The sequence below is a fragment of the Cynara cardunculus genome (genome assembly GCF_001531365.2).
Source record: "Cynara cardunculus var. scolymus isolate 2C chromosome LG 14, CcrdV1, whole genome shotgun sequence".
In the NCBI taxonomy this organism is placed as follows: Eukaryota; Viridiplantae; Streptophyta; class Magnoliopsida; order Asterales; family Asteraceae; genus Cynara; species Cynara cardunculus.
The window spans coordinates 11780019-11795000 of NC_037541.1; the positions used below are offsets into that span (position 1 = coordinate 11780019).

Consider the following 14982-nt stretch of genomic DNA (forward strand, 5'->3'; position numbering starts at 1 on the left):
TTTTTCATATGTGGGAATGTACCAAACTTTCTTCTTTTGGGTGTGAATTATGTATTTACCCCAATTAGCAATGGAGCATGTTCTCCTACCACAATAATTGTTTTCCCAAATTAATTAGTGTTTTTAAAAAAACTATAATGCTTTTTAATTATTAAAAATCGATATTATTATAAGACATAAGTAAGATTGAATGTGGTTTATAAAGGTGAAAGAATACGGGACATTGATTCACAACAAAAAAACACCAGAAATTCACTTGAACTGATCATCATGAAAAAAATAAGCATTCATTAGAAAATAACACATTAGACTGTCAGAGTATGGTTTAAGCTCTTACAGAAACCAGTTGATCTCACGTGATCCCATTTCTGGGTTCAGTGTTACAGTTGATCTCACGTGATCCCAATTTCTGGGTTCAGTATTACAGCTGATCTCACGTGATCCCAATTTCTGACTTCTTTAACTCAAGATATAACATTATTAAAGAAAGAGATTTTATATCAACAAATAGCCTCACCATTTTTATGAAACAAGCACTTGGAAACCATTGAGTAATAAATCTTGTTACTATAAAAAAAGGAAAGTAGTTAAATTGGGTGAGTTGAGTTTCCACTTTCTTTTCTTTATTGTGGTACTACATCCCTAAAAGAGGACTCAACCACCAATCAATCCTTTAAACCCTACCTCAACCATTGGCAATTTTAGGCCTATTCCTATATCTCTAGGGTTCCTTGTGGGATAGTTTTAAGGTTACCCCATTTTCCAAACCTAAAGTTTGAACACCCAAACTAATGTACAAGTCATAATGCATAAGTTACAAGTGAATGTAACAAGATTACTTCATCTTTAGCACTTACTTTTCTAAAACAAGCAACTACCCATTTTTCTTCCTAGTCCATCCACTCCATCTCCTTCATCTTTCTTCACATATCTTCCCTCTCTCTCTCTCTCTCTCTCTCACACACACACACTCTCTCTCTCTCTCTCTCTCTCTCTCTCTCTCTCATCCATCAAAGAGAGACCAACCTTTTTCTGGGTTTTTGCCTCTTTAGTAAGGTTGCTATTTCTTTCTTGAACAAAATCTCCTTGTAAGAGTTGATATATTTAGGTAAAGGTTATACCTTTACAACCTCTTTCTTTTATGGTACATGTAGAAATCTTGGACAAGAATTGATGTGGGTTTTTGAGGTGGGTGTTTGTTTGATTGATGGATCTTGATCATCACATAAAGATTCATCAACTTCTATGTGATATATACATATATATATATATATATGTATGTATGTGTGTATATATATATATATATATATGTGTGTGTGTGTGTGTGGGTGGGTGGGTGTGGGTTTCAGTTCTTGATCTCTCATCTTATCTCCAACCAATCCACTTCAATTCCCCCTCTTTCTTCTTCCATCTTTTTCAAGACTTGATGATTACTATTTGATCTCAACTTTTTCACACTCACACCCTTTTTTAACTTTGTTTCTGAATTAGGGTTTCTGAATTAGGGTATTTTGAAAGGTGAGTTTTTGAAGAAAAAGATTAGTGAAGATGGTGAGAGGGAAGACTCAGATGAAGAGGATAGAGAATGCTACAAGTAGACAAGTGACCTTCTCCAAGAGGAGAAATGGCTTATTGAAAAAAGCTTTTGAGCTTTCTGTGCTTTGTGATGCTGAAGTCTCTTTGATCATCTTCTCTCCAAGAGGAAAGCTTTATGAATTTGCAAGCTCAAGGTTCCATTTTTCTCCCTCAATTCCTCATCTTTTCTTCATTCTAATTTCTGGGTTCTTTTCATTTCCAAAATTCCAATTCTGGGTTTCAATCTTTTTTTTCATTTTATCCACTCATTTCATATATACATACACATATACATACATACATGTATATATATATATATATATACATACATACATGTGTGTATATGTATACATGTCTTGTACGATAAGTCATTAAACAAGATGGTAAAATGTTATCTTCTCGAATGTGCTTAATCGGATCTTCGAATAAACCAAACAAAAGGATCCAAGATTTTGGGGAAACTATTTTTGTTTCAATTTTTTATGAAATAATTACTCGATACGTAAAAATATCGAAATATTTTTGTGAATTCGATCTCGTTTGCCAATCTTTTTACCAATTTTTAAATTTATAAACAATTACAAGTAATTACTGGATACATAAAAATATCGAAACATTTTTGTGGGCTCGATCTCTCGCTGAACTTTTTACCGATTCGTGAATTTATAAACGAATCGAAGACCAAAGGAGAATACATACATATACATATATATATATATATATATATATTATATACATATATATATTATGTATATATATATATATATTATATATACATATATATATATTATGTGGACGTGGGAAGTGTTTTTTGTGAGACCCGTAAGACCAATTCTCAACCCTCGGATTAGATCTACAATCTTAACATTTATAATCACAAAATTATCACTAGACTTCTCAATAATCACAAAATTGTCACATGTGCAACTTTAAACCATTAGATTATTAACTTATAAAGTTAATCAATGAACATAAATCGGTCTTACGGGTCTCACGAAAAACCTTTGGTCTCACGTGAACCCAACCCTATATATATATATATATATATATAAAATTGGGAAGTGAAGTTAAACTGTTATAGTTGACCATATATATTATTTATTTATATTAAATTAATAAAAAAAGACTATATATTTATAAATTAATATTTTAAATAAAATTATATGATGATACTAGAATTGATTGACTCTTTGTCTGGTCTGTTTTCATAAATTAACTTGAAATGGTGTGTTTCATGTTCTTATGTGAAGAATGTCACAGCTTTTGCTTTTCTGAATTTACCATAAAAAGCATCCAGTTATAATTACTTCTTCATTTTTTTATTATTAATTATTTATTTATTGCATTTTTTTAATTGCTATTACTCAAAAATTATAATATAACTTTTTTTTCTATATTAAATTAAAAAATATTGAAATTGTTTTTCTAATCGTTGTCGTTAACATTTTGTATCAAGAAGTTCTCAACGATCGTTCTCTGTAGAATCAAGAAGCTTAATCAGTTAAGAACCTCACGTATTTGTGATAACCGTGAGAACTTTTACCTTAAGATATTGTTTCACGTGATTCTTTTATATCTAAGGCTAGCATTTAATGTATTGATTAACATATATTTGTTTCATAATGTGTTTGCTTCATATGTATTCGGTTTATGATGTGAACCATTTCTACATATAACTTTCCCTACTTTTACTCTGATGGTTTATCATAATTATCTTTTAATAGTTTCTTAATAATTTTTAACCATATATTTTTTAAAAACGATCTTTATTTAATTAAAATTAAAACCCTTTTCGAGAATCGGATCAAACTGTTTTTGTCAACCACGTTGATATCATTCACAATATGAAACAATGCACGTCAACGGTGTGAATCGATTGGTTTTCTCATTTTTAACCAAAGATCGTCTGCGTATCTGATTTAATATCACGTGTGTATCATATTGATGGACTAACAGTATCACATGTAATTAACTACACTAAAAGGGTGTCATCTCATTTTCGTAAAATGAAGGTTTTTTTCCCTATATGTGTGCGTGTGTGTGTATGTTCAGGTATAAGAAGACGGTCAATTTGTAAAATGTAATCACATATGATACAAACACGTAATCACATGTAATACAAACATGAACATGTTGCATTGACCTTGGTCGCGTTGACGAGGTCGGTTGCATCCCTTTTGAACGTGTTGTATTATATGTGATTTTACTTTATAATCGTATGTGATCTTGGAACTTGTCAAGTTCAGGTACTTGTAAATTGACCGACTTCTCACATGATATCTATAAATACTTTACGCACTTAAAATACCAAAAAGCTCCCATTTATGATTGAAATTCATACAAGTAGACATTTAACTTGAGATATATATAATTCATGGTTTTGAATTAATTTTTGGGGAAATGTACGTTTTATCGCGTTTTGAATTGAATCAGCATGCAGGAGACTATTGAACGATATAGAAGTCATGCAAAAGATGTTCAAACCGACAATTCATCGAGTGTAGAAGATGTTCAGGTTCGTAAATTAACTTCCAAAAACTAATCGATTTTCTTCATCATCTCATATATTTACATATATATTTAATCAACTGCAGTATTTGAAGCATGAAACAGCTACTATGGCAAAGAAGGTAGAACTCCTAGAAGTTGCAAAGAGGTGCTGATTAATTTTTATGGTTTAAATCATCCAAACATATATATATATATATATATATAATATATATATATATATATAGTCTAATCTATATATGCTTCTCAAGATATATTAACTAAAAGGGCTCATTATATATATATATATATATAGAGAGAGAGAGAGAGGGGGGGGGGGAAGTTCATGGGAAAATCCTAAAAGAATGAAAAACTGAGGGAAACTCAAGTAACCGTTCATCTGTAACAGTATGCATATGTGGATATAAGTAATTGAAGTTGTTTTTTGGTTTTTATACACGTGTGCATGTTATGCACATGTGCATACTGGTCAAACAATCGGTTACCGGGGTGTTCCAGTTTTTCATTTGTTTGTGGTTTTCCCCTCAACCTCACCTTATATATGCACACACACTCACACATATAGATATAGATATATATATATATAGAGAGAGAGAGAGAGAGAGAAACGAGGAGTGCAAATCATATAGGAACCATGAAAAGGTTACAATGTGTTATTTTACATGACTCTTTTTCATTAAAAACCAGGATTTATATAAGTTATTGATGAACATACATTTGTTTCACAATATGAAACCTTTTTTACGTGTTTGTGAAACAAAAAGTACACGTAAAATGGAGTTTGACATCGTGAAACTAATACATATGAAACACATGTATGTATATATGCATGTATTCTGAAGATCAAAATGGGTACTGATCTATTTGTAATGCAGGAAACTTTTGGGAGAAGGATTAGGAACAAGCAGCATTGAAGAGCTGGTTCAGATAGAACAGCAGCTAGAAAGGAGTGCATGCATTGTTCGAGCCCGAAAGGTTTAGAATTTACGAACAAACCCTTTTCGTTCTACTTAATCAGGTGTCGATTCTAGGGTTATTTGTGGAATCTTTCAACACCCTTCTTAATTTGTTGCATATTTGATGGTCTAGATGCAAGTTTATAATGAACAGATTCAGCAACTACAAGCAAAGGTACTGCTCAAGATTCCTAAATCTAGAAATATATCATCAATGTACAAGTTTCACTGCACCGTGTACAAGTTCCGATAGCAATAAAAGGAAAAAAAGCAGATTTTTAGAAACTAATTGTTTTTGTTTATATGGAAATATATGTTCAGGAGAAAATGTTAGCAGCTGAAAATGCAATGCTTAATGAAAAGGTCAGCAGTTACTTCTGTCTGCATACTTGCTGTATACGGTATTATGATATGTGAAACCCCTTTAAATCTATCTGTAAAATGCTAAAAGAGCTCTTATAGAGATATGAGAGATTCCTATATGTATGTATATATATATATATATATATATATAGAGAGAGAGAGAGAGAGAGAGAGAAAAGTTCAGTTGCAAACCAATTTTGGTTGTGAACCGGAGGACAAAGAAGAGCGTGACACGTGTCAGCATTTGTTCATACATATTCATGATGAATAATGCACGTAATTTTTTACAACATTCATTCAAGATGAATATTACACATATTCAAGATGAATAATGCACCGTTCATTGATGAATATCACGTGAACGTGTGGGACAGGTGACACAGTCTCCTTTATCCCAGTTCACAACAAACTTACCCTATATGTGTGTGTATATATATATATATATATAGACTTGGGATCATGTGAGACCAAGGGTTTTTCGTGAGACCCGTAAGACCAATTCTCAACCCTTGAATTAGATCTACAATCTGAACATTCATAATCACAAAATTGCCACGAGACTTCTCAATAATCACAAAATTGCCACCGTGCAACTTTAGACCATTAAATCATTAACTTATAAAGTTGATCAATGAACATAAATTGGTCTTACAGGTCTCACGAAAAACCCTTGGTCTCACGTGAACCCAACCCTATATATATATATATATATATATATATATATATGATGGTCTATTTCTAGCTGGTCTATAGAAGATTATAACTTTGCATATTTTTCTTCATTATCTCCTCATGTTTCTCACAGTTTATGAGAACTGTATTTATAGATATGATAATATGTGAAACCCCTTCAAAATCTCTTGGTAAAAGAGCCCTCAGATTCTTATATATACATACATATATATATATATAGGGACAGGTTCAAGAAAACCCCAAAAAAATGAAAAATCGAGGAACACCCTAGTAACCATTCATCTGTACGGTATACACATGTGCATACAAATAATTTGTTCAGTATGAAACCAGGAAATATCTTCAATTGCACATTGCACGTGTACATACCTTACAAATGAACAGTTATTTAAGTGTTCTTCAGTTTTTCATTTTTTGAGGGTTTTCTTCTGAACCTCACTCTACATGTATGTATGTATATGTGTGTGTGTGTATATATATATAGGGTTGACGGTCTGTTTCTAGCTAATCTATAAAAGATAATAACTATGCTTATTTTTTCCGTTTCAGTGCCTAGTCCAAACGGACCAGGTAACAGCAGAAATAAGAGCGGATTCACGGATAATAGATAATGGAGAGAACTCCGATGTGGAAACAGAATTGTTCATCGGACCACCCGAGAGGAGAATCAAGCAACGATGGCTGAAGTAGTCGTATGATATATATATATACACATATATATATATATAAATTTATCAAGATTACGTATGTTACCGATCTTATCTACGTACGTTAGTTGAGATGCGCGTGTTTTACGCATACGGAATGTTGTTTTGCAACAAAATATTCATCCAAGGGAAGTCTAGATATCAAACCTAATTAAGCTACTACTTCTGTGGTTAGAAAATTATTGTACATGAGTTAATGACCATTTGAATCCTAAGAAGACTGTTTCTGGTCACATGTGTTCTTTTTATCTTGAATTCTTGATATTGTTTAAGCTTATGTTTCGCAAACTAGCTCTTAGCTGACAAGTTAGTCATATCTGGTAAAAAACAAGGTTCGAAATCGAGTGAGGCGTGGTCTGGAGGTCAAGCCTCAAGCCTTACATGCCATGGCGAGAATGCGGTTTTTTTTAAGACGTGACATAAAGCGAGAAATTTTTTAAGACGTGACATAAAGAAAAAACATCTGGAGCTTATTGAAAAGCTATAAGAACTATGAACTAGTTTTTAAAAAGTTGGCTTATGGTTACTGAACATTTTTTCAGTCTGCTCGGCGTTAAATACAGTTTTAGGGTTTTGTCTGTCGTTATGCCTTAAGGCATGGTCACCAAGCTTGTTTTCATGGACTCGACTCGAGGCTTCTCAACATCGATAAATATAACATGTTTTCGTTCAAACTTTTAGTATTCTGTTATTGGGTTTAGTTTTCTTGATGTTTAAGATAATGTCGTTATGGGTTTTTGTTTGTGCTTTTTTAGGATAAATATACGTTGTCCTTTTCATGTTTCTTTCATGTTCCATCAATCACGTGAATACACATCAAGGTTTTATTTAATTCATGTTTAACATTCTCTTGATGATGATGTGTATTCATGTGATTGGTGGACACGAATGGAACATGGAATTTTGGGACAACAGGTTTTTATTCGTTCTTGGAAAATGCAAAAAAAGAAACTTGTTTTTTCCAAGAACGAGAGATTTTGAACAAAAAAAAAATCAAGTTTGATATTTCTTTCTCGTATATACATTTCTACCCGTTCTAACTCTAGCAAAATTGTTACGTTTTCTTTTATATTTTCGTTAGGAGCGATTTCATTCCAAAAAATCAAATATGTTAATTTATGAAGTCAAAGAAACGATTTTTTTCGTGTTGGTCAAAAAATCTTCAAGAAAATGCAATACTAAATAAAAGACTTTCGTCTACAGACCTTTTCCTGGGAAATATGTCGCTAAAAGGGTAATTCGTCACAAAACCGTCCCAAAAGTTGGTGGGTAATTCAAATCAGTGAGAGATTACCCGGAGATTCTTTGGGTGATCCATTGGTATTTTCTCGAAAAAATAGAATTCTACCGAATCATTGGTATTTTCTGGGTAATCCGTCAGCAATCACCGACAAAAATTTACCTGAGTGATTTATGTGGGTAAAAGTCATTTGTTTTGTAGTGATGGTTTACAAAGTTTCGAGTATTCAACGTCTGTGAGCTCCCATGAAATGCTATTTTCATGGCAGTACCTAAAGCATCTCCAACACATTCTCAAAAATAAAGAATTTGGGGATTTTGAGCAAGTTTTTTGATCTAAAGCATGAGAGAGGGTCTAAAAATCTCCAATTTTTAGAACTCCCAAAAATAGTTACGAGAAATATTTTTTTATTACCATCAATAAGAAACATTTGAAGGAGGTTAGGGGTTCAAGGTGTGTGAGTTTATTTGTTGCATTTACCGTATATAAATATTATATACTTCAAAAAAAATTGAACTTAAATATTTAGGAAAAATAAATAATATTTTATTAAATGTATGAATACTTTAATAGTATAACTATTGCTGCAAATCTCCAAAACGGAGAACTTGTTGGAGTTGAATGTAATTTTTTTATTCTTCATTTTGAAGAATCTGTTGGATGCTCTTATAAACCAGACCAACCAAATTTGAACCAGCCCAGTATATATGTATTAAAAAGTAGGGTTTGGAGATAACATGTACCCATAAATGCTATTTTCAAGGTAGTATGTCTAACCAAACAAAAGCAAAGCAAACATGGTATTTCACCCGAAAGTAGGTCTGGGGCGGGAAGCACGCGTAAAATGCTATTTTTGTTGTAGTATGTATAAACTAGACCAAACCAAAACGAACTCAGGTATATCTCACTTGAAAGTAGGGTCCGATGGGTGGAATGCATGTATAAATGTTGTTTTCAATGTAAATTTTATTTTCATAGTCCTATGTATAAACCAAATAAAACTAAACCAAACCAAACACAAACACAGTATAACCACTCGAAAATAGGATACAAGAACTCGGACGTATGCAGACATGTCCTTTACCAAAAGGATATATCATATTAGTATATATAGACGAAGGATCGTGTGAGAACAGTAGTTAAAGTGAGAACTGTAAGAAGAGATTTGGACCCTTGATCACTTTTAATTAGTATTGATCTAATGGTTCAATTTAAGTCCCAAAATAACCCATGAATTAGCTTAAAAGGGTATTTTTAATTGATCTTCCATTAGAATTGATCCAAGGGTGAAGATCTCTTCTTACTCTTCTCACCATAACTTCCATTCTCATTAGAACCCAATCCCCCCCTCTCTCTATATATACACACATACACACACACATCTCATGGTAGTACATATATATTCATAAACGAAGAAGATGCATATTAACATGGAAGGCACAACTTTCGTTAGGCTCGGAATGAAAGCAAGTGCACAAAAAGACATCTAGATTTTACGGATGAAGATTTTCTTTTAAAAGCTTTTCGATTTATAAATTTAGTTAAGAAAGTAAGTATTTGATAGAAATCTAACTTGTATGACAAAAATGTCGAACGTGTTCAAGCCACGGCCTCGTGGTGCAACTTCCTTTGTTAGCAGGCACCTTTCTTTGTCGATTGATAGTGCCATAGATGTATGTAAACGTTAGTTCATCCCTCGGGTAGCATTAATCCTGAGATAGGGAGAAAAAGAAATGGATCAAAAAATGGTTCTTAAATATTGGTACCAATGATCACCACGTATTTTTGAAGTATATAATATTTATATATTACAAATAAACTCACACACCCTCTTTACTTTTAGTGAGGTTTGAACCGTGACCTCATGGGAAGTTGGACTCTGCCTGTAACCCAAATACCACTAGACCAAAGGCCCTTTGGTATTATCACCATATTTTAAGAACAAAACTTCAGGAAAACCAAGTTTTTTTACTTCAGGTGTGTATACGCCCCACCCACCCACCCACCCAACCCTGACCCTATTTTTGAGCGTGATTTACTGGGTCAGTTTGGTTTAGACGGTTGTTTTACCTAACAATAGAATATTTCACTTGATATCTAAACAGTGCAAATCCAAGGGCATATAAAAAATAAACAAAAACGAACCCAGTAAATCCAAACTGAGTAGGGTTTGGGGAGGGTAGGATGTAGGCAGAAAGGTTGTTTCCATACAAACCTTGTCTTGCTAAACAGATCATGGTTTTATTGCTAAAAATATGATTATTGTAGGTTATGAAAATCTATGTTCGGAGAAAAATGAACATGGAACCTACAAAAACAAGAATCGGAAATGTAGGGAAATTGATGTTGGTTTAAGAAAATTTGGTTTTCAATGGGTGATATAGAAACATGTAGTCTAAATTGTGAAACTGGTTTCAAGAGATTTGGGGGAGGAATATAACCTCCATCGTTTGGTACGTGGAACAACGTGAGACAGTACATAAACTTGTTGTCTCACATTTGGCGTGATAGTAAAACGGGATAGGAGAGGACCTGAGTGGAACAAAAATACTTTTGTTATGTCCCACCAGAAGAAGAATAGGTGGAACAAAAATCATGGAGATAGACAAGATTGGTAAATTTAAACTAGCCATGTCAAATTAAAACCCTACAACCTTCCACAATTCTTTCACCAGTCCTATCCAGTCCCATCTATTTCTACCCAGTCTCGTTTGCATACCAAACACAGAAGCTTGGTCAAGACAAAATCGATATTTTTCCATCTACATTTCCTCAAGTTCCATAGACAAGCAAGTGAAAAAGTATAAAAGATGAAGCAACCTTCATGATATCGGCTTGATCCCAGATGCTCACGATGCCTTCAACCGAAGGCCAGAAAGCAATCATCAGGTTATTCTCATAGAAGAAAATGCAGCCTGCCATTCTTTGCAACTTCCATTACAGCTAGATCAGCTCATATACAACTTCTGATGGATCCATGGTGAAAGATTTCTTGACTGTATGAAGAACAAAAGACCATAAGAACATTCTTTCATTTTTCAGCCATCAAATATCATCTTTATATCCAATATTTTTTGTAGAAAAAGTGGCACAAATCTTTCTGCAACCTCATTGATTCATAAGTTTCAATCAGAATTACTTATATCAATGTCAATGCTTGTTCTTTGATCAGAAAAAAAAAGCCTATACAATCAAGTTCAATATTCATTGATATTCAAAAAAACAAAATTCCCCATAATATGATCTAACTTGAGTCATCTTGGAGAGTTAAATACAAGCATTTGACCATAAAAACCTTTGTGTCATCTTACAGTCAACCAAATTTATCTGGTATGACATTTGATTATCTCTCAGGCATATAAACAAACACATAGAGGGTGTATTTTATCGAAGGCATCCAACAAATAAATCGAGACACAAACAGGGTATAATTTATCGAAGGAAGGGGGGAAACAGAGATTTAGGATATGAAAAATGAGAAATACCCGTTTGAGCTCTGGGACTCCAGGATAATTGATCAGAGTTCTTGCGACGCTTGAAGCTACTACCCCTGTTGAATCGATTGAAAACAACCAAGAACCAACATGCCATCTAGTTACTACTGAAAAATTTGGACTCTGTTTGATCCATTTTCAAGATAACTAATCTGAAACCAGAGAAGTTAAGTCGAATGAGGAACAAGAAGAAGAAAGGAAATGCGTTAATGGAGTTTGATTAGTCTTGAATGTGTACATGTATCGACAAATTGAAAAAAGAACGATGAACCCTTTGTAATTATGGTGTAAACGTTACCAAATCTTTCTATGGGTGTTGGATCCATTGAAGCGTTCTTCTTCTGATCCATGTTCGCTTTTGCTCAAGGTTGGGGGTTTTCTCAACTCTGGCGAACAGATTGCAGATATTTGAATTGTACCCTGTTGCTGATACGACAGGACGTGACAGTGTCTGCTGTAAGGGGCTTTTTGATTGACTAATTATAGCGGGTACCGTAATAAGCAATCTTTTAAGTGTTTGGAAAATTGTTTATATCGATGTCAAACCGGTAATAAGCAGTTTCTTATAAGAAGGTATTTGAGATTGCTTATTTAAAATAACTTGTGTCTTTTTTGCAAAAGTGTTTATTAACTTATGTCGCGTTAAACCGGAGTTTTATAAAAAAAATGTTTAGATTAGCTTATTACGGTACCAAAACATAATCAGCTGATAAGTTGTTTTTTAGTGTTAATTTTGCTTATACAAGCAAAATGACCAAAAAGGTCATTTTTTCATATTATTGACTTATATGGAATGTTTGGGATTGTTTATTTGCTTATTAACTTATTTGATTTTTTAACATGTAAAAATTTATTTTTCATCATTTATAATAATATTATTAACAAAAATTTATATCAATAACATTAATAATTTATAACAAAAAAATAACTTAAATAACAAAAAATGTATACCAATACCATTAATAAAACTCCGTTATTAATACCATTAAATAACACTAAAAAAAAACTTATCAGCTTATTGCGTTTTGGTACCGTTATAAGCTAATCCAAACATTTTTTATAGAACTCCAGTTTGACACCACATAAGTTAATAAGCATTTTTGCAAAAAAAAAAAAAAAACACAAGTTGATAAGAGTTGTCGCCCTCACTTACTGGGTAAGACTCTTGATTCTTGTCACGCTCTTACCGGGTAAGATTCTTAGTCCTTACTATATTCATTCAATGAGACAATGTGACTTAGTAAACGCTTACCCAGGTAAGCGTTTGGTAAACGGCCCCTAACTATAAAATGAAGAAAGACGTGGAACTTGGCAAGTTTGGTCAATTTCTCGTACAATAACATCCCGTCGGCTACTTCTTTTTCTTTCTAATTTGAGACAAATATTTGTAGAGCATTTGAGGTTCTTATAAGTCACTATTATAATAGAGGGTTTTTATTAGACATCGAAATGGGGCGGGGACCCCAGTCGCGGTCCTCGATCCCCAATCTCTATCCTGTTGGGGAATATGATCACATATCCACATCCCCATCCCCGTTTCCAACGGGCATGAGGGATTTTATTTCGTTGTATGTGAAATGTTTTAAATCAAATGTGTTAAACACTACATTCGAGCTAAAATGATCCATGTTTAAATCTCACATATATCCAAATTTTGCTTTTATGGAATATCAAATATTCATATGTGAACAGAATCACAACATCATACGTAATAAGAAGAAATGTCAAAATTAAGAAGAAATGTATATAAGAAGAAAAAAAGGTAAGACGATCGTGACGAGTACACCAAGATCCTCAATAAGACGGGTTGTGACGACCAGGGCAGGAGATTCTCCGTAATTTTGTTTTTATGGAGTATCTAAAAAAAGTAAGATTAGTTATAAAAAATGTATATAAGAAGAAATGTCAAAATACTCCTTTTAAATATAAAGGATACTAAATCTAATTCTTTATAAATAATATATTCGATATATGGGGACGACACGTGTCAGATATCACGTTACTTGACTTTGTCTCCATATCTGGTTTTTAACTTCTGGGGATCCCCGATCCCCGATTTTATGGAGAATCTCCGGCCCTGGTCGTGACGAGTACACCAAGATCCTCAATAAGACGGGTCTCATTTTCATGCCTAATATTTATAAATCACCAACATATTTTGAGTTTTTTGTATTTTGAATGTCTCAATTATTGTATCAAATGTGATTGTATCTCTCTCTCTCTATATATATATATATATGGGCATGTTCAAATGAAAACCGTGTATTTCTAAGAAACCGTGTAAATCAATTTCGACCGATAGGAAAATTTCTTTTTTTTTAAATTAAATTTAATCAATAAGGGTATTTCGGTCATTTACAATATTTTCTATTAAATATGGAAGTTATTAATAAATCTTAATTAAAGAAACGTAATAAAGAAAATTGTATAAATGGTAACATTTAAATATTTAATTATATTAAAATATTAAAAATTTGGATTTCATATATTGTCATGAGTTATAATAAAGAAATGTGTCTTGATGAAACAATTGAATTATAGAATGAAATCATCAAAACGTAGATGAACAAAAAAAATTCCACAAAATGAAACAGGTTTCATGAACGTGAAACCGATTCATGTTGCAAAGAAATTAGGTGAACCCAAACATTTTTATGGTGAAACCGTTGCATTGATGGTGTAGTTTATCCATTTTGTTGATGAAAAGAAAAATGAAACCGGTGCATTTTGAAAATAAATTATGAAAAGGAAAATGAAACAGGTTTCATGAACGAAGTGCATAATGAAACGGGAAAATAATTTTAATCTGCTACATAATCTTGAAGATTGTAACTTGCTCCAGAATCTTCAAGATTGTAAGGACTAAAGGAATGATTCCATCAAATCGGTGGTGATATAAGAAAATTACTGTACATGAAATAGTTTCCATGAAAGTGAAACTGGTTCATGGCAGTATTGAGCCTGATAAGTGAAATTGTTGCATAAGTGAAACAATTTCATGTTGTATTATAAACTTTTATGAAGTCAGTAATCGATGAAAAAATTTCGTTATCCAAGTGTAACGGATCCATCTACCAGTATAATGAAAATTACGAAATATGATCAGTATTACATGGATTAGTCTGTTGATTAAATTTTGAAACCAATTTCGTTCGTATAATGTAATTCAAACTTTAAAACAATTCACTCCATATAATTGAATATGGTGTGTTATATTCATTTTTTTTATATGTTTTATTGATGGATGTGATTTAAAGTTAAAAATAATATATTGCTTTAAAAAATGAAAATAGTGTCATTAATATCGAAAAGAATGTTACAAAATGTTAAATTTTGTTTACCATTTTTGCCCTTATTGTTGAAATAAAATAAATTTTTAATATACATTTTTTTAATTTCCTAAAATAAAGTAAACTAATCTTGGTCATTGATCAAGAAAATGGATG

General features: G+C 32.4%; 1 protein-coding gene and 1 long non-coding RNA gene across 3 annotated transcripts; one reads left to right on the plus strand and one right to left on the minus strand.

Annotated features, from left to right (window-relative positions):
• The first annotated feature begins 972 nt into the window (after window positions 1–972).
• On the plus strand, window positions 973–7035 carry LOC112526507 (MADS-box protein SOC1-like). 2 transcript variants are annotated; one of them, XM_025136808.1, is made up of 8 exons: window positions 973–1056; window positions 1492–1730; window positions 4009–4090; window positions 4170–4231; window positions 4959–5058; window positions 5173–5214; window positions 5361–5402; window positions 6645–7035. In XM_025136808.1, exons 2-8 carry the CDS (start codon window positions 1549–1551, stop codon window positions 6783–6785), a joined length of 651 nt encoding a protein of 216 aa, XP_024992576.1. In that variant the 5' UTR covers window positions 973–1056; window positions 1492–1548; the 3' UTR covers window positions 6786–7035. The 2 variants fall into 2 exon arrangements, with proteins under 2 accessions (XP_024992576.1, XP_024992577.1); XM_025136809.1 differs by lacking the exon at window positions 973–1056 and adding an exon at window positions 1081–1108.
• Window positions 7036–9433: 2398 nt separating this feature from the next.
• LOC112526308 lies at window positions 9434–11909 on the minus strand. Its single transcript, XR_003070586.1, has 4 exons — window positions 11835–11909; window positions 11528–11688; window positions 10863–11038; window positions 9434–9754 (listed from the first exon to the last, which is right to left on the minus strand). It is a non-coding gene; the product is annotated as an uncharacterized LOC112526308 (long non-coding RNA).
• Window positions 11910–14982: the final 3073 nt, after the last annotated feature.

Coding starts and splice junctions, on each gene's coding strand:
- LOC112526507 (XM_025136808.1), top strand. CDS start 1,549: ATGGTGAGAGGGAAGACTCAGATGAAGAGGATAGAGAATGCTACAAGT. Junction 1,731..4,008: donor TATGAATTTGCAAGCTCAAG/GTTCCATTTTTC, acceptor GAATTGAATCAG/CATGCAGGAGACTATTGAAC. Junction 5,215..5,360: donor TTCAGCAACTACAAGCAAAG/GTACTGCTCAAG, acceptor ATATATGTTCAG/GAGAAAATGTTAGCAGCTGA.